This window comes from Macrotis lagotis, chromosome 1 (assembly GCF_037893015.1).
Source record: "Macrotis lagotis isolate mMagLag1 chromosome 1, bilby.v1.9.chrom.fasta, whole genome shotgun sequence".
In the NCBI taxonomy this organism is placed as follows: domain Eukaryota; kingdom Metazoa; phylum Chordata; class Mammalia; order Peramelemorphia; family Peramelidae; genus Macrotis; species Macrotis lagotis.
In genome coordinates, this window is record NC_133658.1 from 207,611,002 (window position 1) to 207,625,874 (window position 14,873).

General features: G+C 37.1%; 1 protein-coding gene across 4 annotated transcripts in view; it reads left to right on the forward strand.

Annotated features, from left to right (window-relative positions):
- Positions 1–14,873, forward strand: part of TRAPPC12 (trafficking protein particle complex subunit 12) — a 152,359-nt gene that overhangs the window by 25,309 nt on the left and 112,177 nt on the right. For all 4 annotated transcript variants that reach the window (XM_074209583.1, XM_074209580.1, XM_074209582.1 and 1 more), the window contains one exon: positions 1,248–1,364. In XM_074209583.1, coding sequence (XP_074065684.1) covers positions 1,248–1,364 — 117 coding nt within the window. The remainder of the gene's footprint in view (positions 1–1,247; positions 1,365–14,873) is intronic.

Genomic DNA, 14,873 nt, shown 5'->3' on the forward strand with positions numbered 1-14,873 from the left:
CTTCACCAACCTTTCTTTTTTAAATTCTAATGCCTTCCCTCTGTTATTTCCCATTTATCCTTTAACTTGTTTTGTATATTTATTTATATATCTCTCACCTTAGATTATAAACTCTTTGAGGGCAAGGAATGTTCTTTATCTCTTTGTATCCCTAGTTCTTAGCACAATTCCTGGCACTTAATGGGTACTTAATAAATGTTTATTGATGAATTGATTAAATGTTTTCTGTGTTTAAAAAACTGTTCTAGATTGTGGAAGAGTTTAAAAAGATTATTAAGATATAATAAAGACATAACAGTTGAGGTTCATTTTATCCTCACAGTAAGTATGGAAAGTATTATTATCTCTTCTCTGCACTTTAAGATAAGGACACAAAGGCAGAAGTGTCAAGAAAAGACTTTCTGAATTTCACAAATAATAGTTGTTTGAGGCTGAATATGAGTCTGAGTTCAGGTTCAACATTCCATCTGCTATATCACGTAATTGCGTATTGACCCTACCTATAAGGAATTTGTAAGGCAGAGAGGAGGATTTGATAAATATAAAAATATGTAATACTATGTAACAGTATGCAGTACTTAGAGTGCACAGAGTTAATATAATAAGAGTATAAGAAAGATATAGTGAGCTATTCAAAGCCTTAATGATAGGGGAAATGTCTCATTTGAGCTAGACTTTGAATGTAAGTTAGTACTTCAAATGTTAGATAGCCATGTTATTCCAATTGTCTTAAATATCTAGTAATATTTTATTTATGGGCATATCCCATTGAAGGATTAATTTAAAGTTCAGGTCAGATGAATTTTCAATTAACTTTAGAGAATGTTTTTAGTTTTAACTTTTGTTTCTAAAACTTGCTGTTCTTGCTATATTATAATATGTTAGAATCATCTCTCAGCTCTTTCATTGCCTTGGGAATGTAATCATCAATGATTATTCCACAAAATAGAGATGGAAATAAGGTATAGGAACTTGAGCTGAATGGGTTCTGAGCCCTGGGTTTACTAAGGAAGTCAGTTTTTGGAAAGAATTCCTGATATCTTGTGATTTTTGTTACATCTGTTTTCCACAAAAAAAATCAGTTTAATAAGAGTTCTGATTAATTTCATTTTATGTCTTCTACCATCCACCAACCTCCAAAAAGATCCTTTCTATGAATGGGAAGAAACTACCTTTTTCATTTATTGAAGGTTCCAGTTAGTTGATATTTCCTTATATTACATGCTTTTTTCTTATGGACTTTTAAGGGAGATGCTGTTAAAGATTTGATGCTCCGATTCCTGGGTGAACAAGCTGCAGCAAAGAGACAAGTTTTGAATACTAACTCAGTGGAACAGTCTTTTGTTGGATTGAAACAACTAATTGTAAGTAACACTGTGTAATATATTTATATTTTATTATATTTAACTTACTATACATCATTATTTTGTGATATTTTGCTCCAAAATATTTTTGAAGCTATGTGAGTTATTCAGAACTATTCACAATGGAATTAGGTAGACATAATATTCATTACTGGCTTTGCTTGAATATGCTTTGCATAGAGTAAAGTGACAAAGGTATATGTAGGTTGTGTACACCCAATTAATTACATGTTGTATTTTCCCATATTAGATTGTAAGTTTTTTGAGGGAAGGAACATTTTTTTCTTTTCTTAATATTGCTCATATAGGGATGAGGAATGTCTGGTCCATGGACCATATAAAGCCCATGAAATCATTTGGTCTGGCACTGATATGGCAATCATGGCAGGTCTTAAAATTGAGTAAATTTAGGAGCTTTTTAGGGATGTTATAATTAAATGTTTGACTAAATGCATCAGACAAATAATGTTATAAATATCCAAATGGCCCTTGGGAGAAAAAAGATACCCTAGAGCAGGGGCTCTAGTACTTAATAAAGAACTTACCTTATAGCATGTTCTTTTTGTTTGTTTTTTGTTTTGTTTTGTTTTAGATTTTTTTGCAAGGCAAAGGGGGGTTAAGTGGCTTGCCCAAGGCCACACAGCTAGGTAATTATTAAGTGTCTGAGATCGGATTTGAACCCAGGTACTCCTGACTTCAAGGCTGGTGCTTTATCCACTACGCCACCTAGCCGCCCCCAGCTTATAGCATTTAATAAATGTTTTGATTGATTGAAATTATCTTGAATGTGGTGCAGTATGGTATTTGTGTGGGATAATGACCACAGGAATCAAGAGTCTGGAGTCTGAATCAGAGAGCAGGAAAGGTCTTTATTTCCTTATGAAGAAAGAACACAGTCCTGGTTGCAAAAATAGCATCAGCCAGGGAGTGTCAAAGATAAAAATTCACAGATCTTCTTTTATATTAATAATAATATCATCATCATCATCATCATCCTACTTTTAAATTTTGTCTTAATCTACCATTAGCTGGTAAGACAAGCTCACAGTCTTTTTATTAATGCTATCCAACCAGTGTAAAGCAAATTCAATCCTCATTACCCTAATTATTCATAACTAATTTCCATCCTGTTGGAAAGTTATAGTTTTAATCCCTTACTACCATAATTATTCATAGCTAATCTATACCCTACTAAAAGTGATGTTTTACAAAACCTCAATATATATTTCCTCTGACCGAATTTGGAGACATCCAATCAGAAAAAGAACCAGTTCAATTCTTCTTAAAATTACCACATTTTCCAAGAATCATGGGCACTATGGCAACCAGACATTTTTAACTTCCAAGGAAGGAGTAAAGATAAGTTGAAACTAGAGTGTATTCATGAGGAAACTTCACTGAAGGCCATCTCTCACAATATTGATGTATATTTGAGCATCAATACTGTTCATGATGATCAGTTTCTATTAGTATTAGTATTGCATAGTAATGTATGCAAGAAGTTAAAATATTGTAAGAAAACTGTTTATAGATAGGTGTTTCTTGATTTACTAAATCATTGAATAGAAAACACTTAAATATTTCATCATAGAAGATAGAGAGGATAAGAACTGTATTTATAATTCCTTGGATCATTGTGTTACTGAGAAGAGCTGAGTCATTTCTTTGTTGATCATCACATAGCTAATACTGTGTACAGTGTTTTCAGGTTCTGCTCATTTCACTTTTCATCAAACAAATCTTAGCAGGCTTTCTGAAATCTACCCCTTCACCATTTCTTATTGCATACTAGAATTCTATTACATTCATTTGCCAAAACTTGTTTAGCCATTCCTCATTTAATTGGCATTTTTAATATTTTCTAATATTCAGTTTTTAATATTGATTGCTATAAATATTTTTGTACATGTTGAGTGCTTTCCCTTTTTTAATGATAACTTTGTAATACCTAGTAGTGATATTGCTGGATGATGAAAGGATATGCACAATTTGGTTGCCCTTTGGGCATAGCTCCAAATTGCTCTATCACCTTGCCAAAAAAAAAAAAGTTATTTAGAGCACTTTTACATGTGTCCATATATATATATATATATATATATATATATATATATATATATATATATATATACATACACATATATATACATATACATATATATGTATATGTGTATGTGTGTGTATATATATATATATATATATATATATATATATATATACACATACAGAGAGAGAGAGCTTCAAATTTTTCATCTAAAAACTACCTTTTCATGTTCTTTGACCATTTATCATTTTGGGGAATGACTTGAATTATTTTAAATTTGACTCAGTTCTCTATATAGTTTAGAAATGAGTCTTATAGTCACTTGCTGTAAAGATTGTTTCTACTTTCTGCTTTCTTTATGATCTTGGTTGCATTGGTTTTGTTTGTACAAAAGCTTTTTTTAGTTGTGTTTTTTTTTGGTAAGGCAGTGGAGTTAAGTGACGTGCCAAGGTAACATAGGTCATTATTAAGTGTCTGAGGCTGTATTTGAACTCATATACTTCTGACTCTAGGGCCAGTGCTCTATCTACTGCGCCACCTAGCTGCCTCACAAAAGCCTTTTAGTGAAAATGATCTGTTTTATATTTTGTAATGCTCTCTAGCTCTTGTTTGCTCATGAATTCTTCCTGACAGGTAGACTATTAGGAGCTTATACTCTAATAATAGGGGGAGGCACAATTGAGAAGGGATATCCAGGGAATGTGAAGTTGTCTTAAAAGTTTCAGGAATGATGAATGGAACAAGAAGGCAATCAGTCTAGTAATATGCCTTTTTAAGAGTTAATTGTAGCATTGATTTCATTAAAAATTTTTGTAGGGTATAAAGATATGACAGATAAAGAGTTAAAAAGTCGATTGTGTGCAAATTAGATCTCACTATCCGAAGAAATTAAAAGCTGAGGGTTTTAGTTCCTTCTCTGCCTGACTTAGTAGTCTAGTATAGAAGAAAGAGCAGCAGAAGCAAGGAGGAAAGGAAAAGAGATGTTATTAATAGTCTCCTAAATAGGGGTGGAGCCAAGATGGCAACAAAAACAGATCCTGTCTTAGAAGCTCTCTCATAAAAGTCATAAGCTAAGGACTCTAAATTTCCGAGAGACAGAACCCACAGACGGACCCAGTGAGGCAGTTCTCCTCAAGGTAACCTGGAAAAGAGCAGAAAGGCTCTGCTCCTTGTGGTTGGAGGGGTGCCCTGCTAGAGCCAAAGAACTTCAGCCTCCCAGAGGCAGCGCCAGGGCGCTGGTAGCCTCGGCTCACAGCAGCTGGGGAGTCTGCTGAGCTGCACTCCGAGGAGCACCAGGCACAAAGTGGGGGAGCAGCGGGGGACCTCTGCCAGAGCAAGCACATGGAGCCCAGCCCTCAGGGCACACAGCTAGCAGCTTGGTCTTTCAGCAGCCCAGATCCAGGAACAGAAGCAGGTGGAGCCAGTAAGCAGGAGCCCCCAGGGCATGAGCCCATTGAGCTGAGGGAGGGGAGTGAAGAGAGACTGCAGAGCTCTGTCCTCTGCCCCTGGAACAGGACTCTGGGGCTCTGACCACATTCAGATCCTGATCCCAGTCTAGGCCCCCCCATAGAACAGCAGGGACCCCCCCACCTCAGCCCCTTGGCAGAGGGGGGCACATATGGTCATTCACAGACCAGGAGGGAGGACAGAGCCTCACACACTGAGACCCTTGTGGGAGTGTCCCAAAAGCTCAGGAAGCACCCCAAAACCAGGCTCAAGCTGGGAAAATGAGCAAGCAGAGAAACAAGAGGAACACCATTGAGAAATATTTTGCAGATGAGCCCAAGAAGGATCAAAATACTCAGTCTGAAGATGAGGAAGCACAAGCTCCTGCATCTAAAGACTCCAAGAAAAACAGAAATTGGGCTTAGGCCATGACAGAGCTCAAAAAAGACTTTGAAATCAAATGAGGGAGTTAGAAGGAAAACTGGGAAAAAGGAGAGAGATGCAGGAAAAACATGAATATGAAGTCAGCAGCCTACTCAAGGAAATCCAAAAAAATGCTGAAGAAAATATAGCATGCTAAAAACCAGCTTAGGTCAAATGGATAAATAGTTCAAAAAGTTATTGAGGAGAAGAATGCTTTAAAAAAAAGCAAAATTGGCCAGATGGGAAAAGAGATGAGAAAACTCTCTGAGGAGAACAAATCCTTCAGACAAAGAATGGAACTCAGGGAGATTGATGAATTTACGAGAAACCAGGATTCATTACTTCAAAACCAAAAAAATGAAAAATTAGAAGAAAATATGAAACATCTCATTGAAAAAACAACTGATATGGAAAACAGACTTAGGAAAGATAATTTAAAAATTATTGGAATACCTGAAAGTCATGATCAGGAAAAGAGCCTTGACATCATTTTCAAAGAATTACTACAGGAAAATTGCCCTGATGTTCTAGAAGCAGAGGACAAAATAGAAATGGAGAGAATCCACCAATCCCCCTGAGAAAGAGATCCCAAAAAACCAACCCCTAGGAATATTATAGCCAAGTTCCAGAACTCCCAAGTCAAAGAGAAAATATTACAAACAGCCAGAAGGACACAGTTCAGATATCATGGAGCTGTAGTCAGGATCACACAGGACTTAGCAGCAATTACATTGGAAGCTCGTAGGGCTTGGAATATAATATACCAGAAGGCAAAAGAGCTTAGAATGCAACCGAGAATCAACTACCCAGCAAAAATGAATGACCTCTTCCAAGGAAAAAGATGGACTTTCAGTGAACCAGGGGAATTTCAAATGTTTCTGTTGGAATGGCCAGAGCTGAAAAGAAGGTTTGATCTTCAGATACAGGACTCAGGTGAAGCATTGAGATTGGAGGAGAGGGGGAAAATATGAGGGATTTGATGATGAACTGCATGTATTCCTGCATAGAAAAATGACACTGATAATACTCATATGAACCTTCTCATTTAATAGAGCAAGTAGAGGGAGCTTTTATAGTTGAAGCACAGGAGAAAGCTGAATTTGAAGATAAAATATGGTGCAAAAATGGAGTCAATAGAAAAAAGGGAAATGGGAGAAAGAAAAAGGAGAGGGGGAATAGGCCAAGATATTTCATATAATAAGTTTTTTCCTTTATTACAATGAGTTATTGCAATGATATGGAAGGGGAGAAGGCAAGGGGAAATGAGGGAATCTTCGCTCTCATCAGAGGTGGCTAGGAGAGGAAACAGCATATATACTCAATGGGGTATAGGCATCTGGAGTAAGAAGGAGACAGGGCAGAGGATGGGGGGAAGGAAGGGGTGGGGATGTGAGTGATGGAGATGAGGATGGACTACAGGGGGAGAGTGGTCAGATATAACACATTTTCTTTTTTACTTCTTGCAAGGGGCTGGTATTTGAAAGCCTGTCCAGGACTATAGGGCCAGGTGGATTTTGGGCCTAAGGGGTGGTATAGGAGCTCCGGGCCTCTTGGCCCCAGGGCTGGGGATCTGTCTGCTGTGCCACTCAGCTACCCTACAGTTGAGTCAGAGTGAAAGGAGAGAGAAAATAAAGTACATGGTAGTGGAGAAATAAGAAAGGAGGGAGTTGCGATCAGCAATGGCACTGGTGGAAAAATATGGAAGTAACTTTTGTGATGGACTTATCATAAAGAATGTGATCAATTTACCCGTGACATTGTTGTTGGTGTTGGAACGAAGATTATTATTTTAGGGGGTGTGCAGGGCAAATGGGGCTGGGTTGCCTGCCTGGGGCCATATAGCAGGGTGATCTTTGGGTGTCTGAGGCCAGATTTGGACCTGGGTGCTCCTGGCTCAAGGTCCAATGCTCTGTCCGCCACCCAGCCACCCCTACTATTATTACTATTTTATTTTGGGCCTTTTTTTCCCCTTTGTTTATGTTTTTGCAGGGCATTGGGGTTGGGGTGGCCTGCATGTCACACAGCTGGGTGATTGTTGGGTGTACAGGGCTGGATGTGAGCTCAGGTGCTCATGGCTCCAGGGCTGGTGCTCCACCCTTTGCACCACCTGGCCATACCTACAATTATTACTATTATTTTTTTTAATTTTAATTTTTATTCTCTCCCCTTTATCACTCAAGCAAGTCTATATGGGGGGAGGGGGTATTTCATTTACTCTTTTTTTTTTTTTTTTTTTTTTTAGGTTTTTGCAAGGCAAATGGGGTTACGTGGCTTGCCCAAGGCCACACAGCTAGGTAATTATTAAGTGTCTGAGACCAGATTTGAACCCAGGTACTCCTGACTCCAAGGCCGGTGCTTTATCCACTACACCACCTAGCTGCCCCCTATGCCACCTAGCTTCCTCTCGTTTACTCTTAAACAAGAATATTTTATTAATGTATAAAAAAATTATTTGTACAAAATGAGAATAAATATTAAATAAAAAGTAGTCTCCTAAATAGATTGCAGTTAGGTATTAGAGATCTTTTTCTCACCCCCATATACCTCCAGAAAGATATTGGAGTATCCTTTTCTTCAAGGAATAGAGACAAAACTTTATTTTACTTTTAAATAGGCATTTGTCTGCCTTGAAGTAGTTCAGTAATTCATCTAAAATATATATTTTTAGTATTACTGTGTTAAGTGTTTTGAGTGATTAAAAAACTAATAATCTCTGCCCTCAATGTGGTAAAAATAAAGACTGAAGGGTAATATGTTATTTCCTTTTTTGGACCTTTTTTAAGTGATAAATTTATTTTTAATAATAATAAAAATAAGGAAATATTGATATAGCATATAAGTATACTTTCCCAAATTATTAAACAGAACATCACAAAATTTAACATAGTTAGCCATATTTTTTTTGTTTTTGGTTTTTTTTGGCGCTGAGTAGAGTCCAGATTTATTTTAAAACTTTCAAAAGAGGTCAAACAAGATGATTTCCAATTTAAAGGAAAAAAACATTAAAAAAAAGTGGCCCACTTAGTCTTAGTGCAGAGTCAGAGCAATGTGTCCTTAGTGCATTTGGAGATCTGCTGGTCGGTCCCACAGGTGTATAGGTTGTTGAGAAGATCTTAGGCAGGTAAAAAGCATGGAATGAGAAGTGAATGTCTCCATAGAGCATTCCATGGAGTATGCCTGTGGATGCTTAGCAATAATTCCCCAAGTCTCCTGGGGCTTGGTTTTCTGCTACTCTGCAGACCATATTTCATCACTGCCAAAATGAGGTGGAGGTCTCTAATACAAGCTGTTGGGCTAGACTGAGCTAACACCAGTAGTCCCCTCACTAATCACAAGTTCTAAGGGTTCTAGTAGACGCTGGCATATAACATGCCTAAACACAACTGGGAAAGTACTCCAAATTAGATCAGAGACACTTAAGACACCTAGATTTGACTCTTATTCATAAAGAGGAAACACAAATTTCTTATAGTTAGAAGCAAAGAGCACAAAGGAACATCATCTCCAATCTGTACCCTTGCCTTAATTTGGCCTTAAAAATAAACACACAGAGAAACCACTAACATTGCTACACAGCTAAACATGCAGGAAAATCAATCACAGCATCCTTTTCCACTACTATGGAGATTGTGGATTTTCCACCAGTGCATCCCTGTCCACAGAAGCTCTGAGAGCCAGGTTGGAAGCCCCTTTCCCTGGCTTCCTTCACACACTCACCACACAGGAGGAATGAGTCTCTTAAGTACTAGAGAGGGCCATGGTGGAAGCACCAAAGTTCCTATCTGTTGAAAGCAATAATCTGACGATGCCTTGAGAAGATAACTTTGAATGGTTATTATAGACAATACTGTGATGGTGATGGTGGAGAAATATGGGGAAAGCCATTTGGAAGTGCCTCCTTAAATCTACTGGGGATTGGAGGGAACACATGGAATAAAAAAAATTCTGCATAATATGTGGGCTATTGTGCTTAGCCATATGTTTTTTTTAAGGTTTTTGCAAGGCAAATGGGGTTAAGTGGCTTGCCCAAGGCCACACAGCTAGGTAATTATTAAGTGTCTCAGACCGGATTTGAACCCTGGTACTCCTGACTTCAAGGCTGGTGTTTTATCCACTATGCCACCTAGCCACCCTTAGCCATATGCTTTTAAAATTTACTTTTTTGTTAAAAGACTAGAAGTTAGTGTGCTTTAACAATGTAATACCAGCACTGTTCATTGTTTTTATCTTATTATTTTTATTGCCATTTAATATCTTCATTTGCTTAGCCATGGTCATTGTGTATGTTCCATTGTCTTTGTCTTTACTATGCATTTCTTCCCATATTTTTCTGAATTCTTCATCCTCATTATACCTTATGGCAAGTCTCAGTTTCCTTTTCTGGGAAACAAAGGAGTTAAATTAAGTGATTTGTCATTCTGTTTAATAACATGTTCACAAAAAGCTTCCCCAAATGAGAACTTTTAAGTGCCATAAAATGGGTAAAAATAAAGACTTGAATGGTGTTTGACTATTATGAAACACTTTGTCATCACGTAACCTTTGAGTGTCCATAGTACATATATTAATTCCATTTTTAAAACTAACGCTCAGAGAGATGGTAAAGTAACTTGTAGAATCATAGAATCAAAAGAAAGAGTACTTAAAGAGACCTTCAAAACTATCTTGTTTCTTGTTCCTTTCACTGTATCGATAAGAAAATGTACTGAGTGGGGCAGCTAGTGGTGCACTAGATAGAGCACTGGCTCTGGAGTCAGGTGTACCTGAGTTTAAATCAGGCCTCAGGCACTTAATAATTACCTAGCTGTGTTATCTTGGGCAAGTCACTTAATCCCACTGCCTTACATAAAACTAAAAAATAAAGAAAAAAGTAAATACTGAAATATATAACTAATAAGTAACATAACCAAGATAAAATCATAAACCCTGGGTTTTTTCCATGTTAAAGAATGAGAGAGATTTTGAAAGGCAGAGAATGAAGGACAGTTGAAATCAATTGGTAAGCATGAAAAAACCTTGGATAGAGGAAATCACGGAGCATATTTTGAATATGGTAAGTTAGACCAGTTCGTCTTGGTCAATGATTGAAGAAGAGAATTAGTAGGATGTAAAGTTGGAAAATCAGTATAGTGCCATGCTAAAGAGCCTGAATTTTATTCTTTAAGCAATGGTTAGACAAATAAAGGTTCCTTTAAAAAGCAAAGTTATAAGGGCGTTATTACAGGTATGTTTTAGAAAGGCTAATTGGGCACAGTGGATTGAATATGTTCAAGTCAGTCTTAGAAATGGAGCAACTAGTTTAAGGTAAACCATTTGAAGGCATATACACAATATATGCACAATATATGCACACACAGATATATAAATGTGTTTTCATGTACCCATGTATCTTTGAGAGACAGAGGAAGAGTGAGAGAGTGTATGTGTGTGTGAAACAATAGTATTTCAGATGTTGCCTTTGGTTTTCTTCAGCCTAGAGTTTTTGTTTTTGTCAAAAGCAGGGCTTCTTGTTTTTATTTCTCCACCTTCCTTTCTGGCAACTAACTGCCTGATCCAGTTCTTCCAGCTACTTCTCTAATGAAGTATATATTGACACAGGATTTACATGTATGGAAGATTGAGCTATATGGGGGATAATACTTGAGCAATTGTGCCAAAAAATAAAGGCAACAAAAGATAAGGAAACTATTTATGAAATAAATTCCCATTATCAAATTCAGTATTTAAAAAAAATGACAATGGACCTGTTCTAACTGTATTTATTAAAACTTCTAACTGAATTTTTGCAGAATATGTTTGTCCAGCATATGTGTGTTGCATATTAAATTAGATTTTTTTAAGTTATTTGCTGAGGTGTACCAGATTTTTAGTGGAGAGCAGTTCTGATTTGTGCAATAGGAACTATTGGTTTGGGCATATAAAATGTGTGCCTCAGTGAGCACAGAGAGAATCCATCTAAGCTGCTGCCTGTTCTCCAAACAATACTGGTTACCTTCATCCCACTGTGACAGAACGGAAGAAAGGAAATTCACAAGATGTTTACTCTTCAACTCAACGTGTTTTCCATTGCAGTTTGATTAAAAATTGTTTTCTTTTGTTCATAAAAAAAAGAAAGCATATACACAGAAGAGAAATGTTGACCAAACCTATTTTTGATGGAAGGTGTGAGGGAAGAGAAAGAAGAGGCATTTGAAGAGACAGAAGGCACAAGGTCAAAGGATGGAATTATGCGATTGAAATGTCATGGAAACCACAAGAAAGGAAAGTTTAAAAAATAGGTTAGCAATGTATTGTAGAATTCAGTGGTACCATAGAGGATGAGTACTGATAAAAGAGAACTGGATTTGTGGTGAGGAAAGAAGGCAGTGACTGCAAGATTAAGTCTGACTAGGTGGTAGGTAACAAATTATGAACAAGTTATAAAAATATAACTTGAGAATTTTATTATGAAAGAAATGATAAGAATGGTGGCATCTGCTTAGGTTGAGATTTTTTCAAGGATATGCTCATTCTATGGAACAATTTGGAACTGTGTCCCAAAAGCTATAAAATTGTGCATACTCTTTGATCCAACCTAGCACTGCTGGATCTGTATCCCAAAGAGATCATAAAAAAAGGACAAAGGACTCACACACATACAAAAATATTTATAGCAGCTCTTTTTGTGGAGGCAAAGAATTGAAAATTGAAGGGATACCCCATTTGGTTGAATGAGTTCTGGTATATAAACATGATGGAATACTATTGTTCTTTAAGATATGATGAAAAGGTGGTGGATTTTGGGAAAACCTTGGAAAGACATATGAATTGATGATGATTGAAGTGAGCAGTTTCAGCAGCGTTGTGTGATGATCAACTAGTGACAGATTTAACTCTTTTCAGCGATACAGTGATCAAGGACAATTGTAAAACTTGTGATGGAAAATGCCATCCACATCAATATAAAGAATTACAGAGTCAGAATACAGATTCAAGCATACTATCTTCATTTTTTCTTGTTTTTGTTTTGCTTTTTCTCATGGTTTTCCCTTCAGTTCTGATTCTCCTTTCATAACGTGACTATTATGGAAATAAGTTAACATGATCATGCCCATATAGCCTATATCAGATTGCTTATTGTCTTGGTGGAGGGGGGAAGAGAAAATTTTACAGAATATTGAAAACTATCTTTACATGTAAATGGAAAAAATACTATATAGATTAACAAATAAAAGTATATGGAGAACATGTTGTTAAGTCAATAAATTCTTACTAAAATAAATTGTAGGAAGAAGGAGGAAAAACCTATGGACAGGAATAAATCATATATATATATATATATATATATATATATATATATATATATATATAAAACTGATGAATTAAGATTCCAGAGGACATTGAAAAAGGAGAACAAAGGTATAGGTAAAAGATTTAGTCTCAGAAAGGAGAAAAAGAAATATTGTTAATACCCCTAAGCCTGGAGGAAAAGGATGTATTCCCTATCAAGATTTTTCTTTGTTGCAACAATCTATTTGACGTGTTTTCCAAGATTGGTTGCTTGGTTAGTTCTTGTCCTTCTTTATTGAAGATCAAAATAGCATCCCTATGTTTGAAAACAAATTACAGTGTGTCCAGCTGTGGCTGCAAGACCAATACAAACTTGGAATGTTCTTCCATGGGTCAAGCACAAATAGTCCATGTGAACACCTGGCTTGTTTATTCTCATCTTCTCATCTTCTCCCTTCAACCCCTCTATTACCATAGGTATTTTGTACCTCTTAGTGTAATGAGATTTACCCCATTCAATCCCCTCTTCCCATCTCCTTCCTGTCCCCCTTTTTAAGGAGGTAGTGTTTTTAAAATCATTCTGAGTCATAGAAAATTCTGAGTATCCATCACTTCTAGCTAAGTACATTCTATCTAATAGAGTTAAAATTCTTGAGAATTATTAGAGTCTCTCCCAAGTGGGGCTAAAGCCAGTTACATCCCATTGGATAGCAGTTTCTTGGATAGGTCAGGTATGTCCATCACTTCTGGCTAGGTATGTTCTCTCTGTTAGAGTTACAATTCTCAAAATTTATGAGAATCTTTTTCCCCATGCTGGGATATATAGCCAGTTCCAACTTATTGGATAGCAGTTTTTTCTTTTACTGCCCCCCCCCCTTTTTTTACCTTTTCAGAAGTGTCTCTTGAACCCCTGTTTAATGTCCAGATTTTCTATTTAGCTCTGGTCTTTTCATCAGGAAATTTTGGAATTCTTCCATTTCATTAAATGGCCATCTTTTCCCTAGAAGACAAGGCTCAGTTTTGCTGGATAGTGGATTCTTGGCTGCATTCCAAGCTCCCTTGCTCTTTGAAATATCTCGTTCCAGGCCCTTCGATTCCTTAATGTTGATGCAGCCAGGTCCTGCGTGATCCTTACTGTGGCTCCTTGATATTTAAATTGTTTCTTTCTGACTGCTTGCAGGTTTTTCTCTTTTATCTGATAGTTCTGGAATTTGGCCACAACATTCCTTGGTGTTAATTATTTTAGGATCTCTTTCTGGAGGGGATCAATGTATTCTTTCAATAACTGCTTTGCCCTCTGGGTCCATGATATCAGGGCAATTCTCCATCACTAGATCCTGTAATATTAAGTCCAGGCTTTTTTTCTCTTCAATGTTTTCAGGAAGTCCTATAATTCTCAGGTTGCCCCTCTTTGACCTATTCTCGAGGTCAGTGATTTTGCTGATGAGGTATTTTACATTTTCTTCTATTTTTTGATTTTGTTTAACAGGCTCTTGCTGTCTCATGAAGTCATTAGTTTCTGCAGACTCCATTCTTTTTTTTAGGGAGGAGTTTTCTTCATTAACTTTTTTTTTTAGGTTTTTGAAAGGCAAACGGGGTTAAGTGGCTTGCCCAAGGCCACACAGCTAGGTAATTAAGTATCTGAGACCAGATTTGAAACCAGGTACCCCTGACTCCAGGGCCGGTGCTTTATCCACTGAGCCACCTAGCTGCCCCTTCATTAACCTTTTGCAACTCCTTTTCCACTTGATCAGTTCTACTTTTGAAAGAGCTTTCCATTTGACCAGTTGAGGTTTTGAGAGAATTATTTTCTTTTTGCATTTGCCCAATTGATGATCTGAGAGATTTATTCTCATTTTGTATTTGACCAATTGTGTTTTTTAATTATTTGTTTTCTAAACTCCTTCCTTATTTCTTCAAGGAAGTGTTTCTGTGCTGGAGACCAGATTATTCTCCTCAGAGGTTCTAGGTCTCTCTGAGTTAGGGTCTTTTCCTTCCAAGAATTTTTCTATGGATACACCTGTCTGTTGACCTTTCTTCATTTTGCTAAGACCTTGAGTTGGCGAGGGGCTGGTTCACAGGGTTTGGTGTTGGGATCACTAGAGGCTTTACTCACTGAGTGCAGTTTCTCTGGCTGGCCAGTAGGAGGTGCTGGTTGCTTTTTTCTAGCCTGTCTGTGACCTTGGTTGGGGCCTTCTCCCTTAGCCTGGAGGGAGCGATTGAAGCTATTGAATCCTTTTGCCTTCAATCAATGGTGGGCTCTAGCCTGGGGTGAGGTCATCCCTCTCCCTATTGTCAGCTGGGCTGGTTCTTTTGTTCACACACCTGTG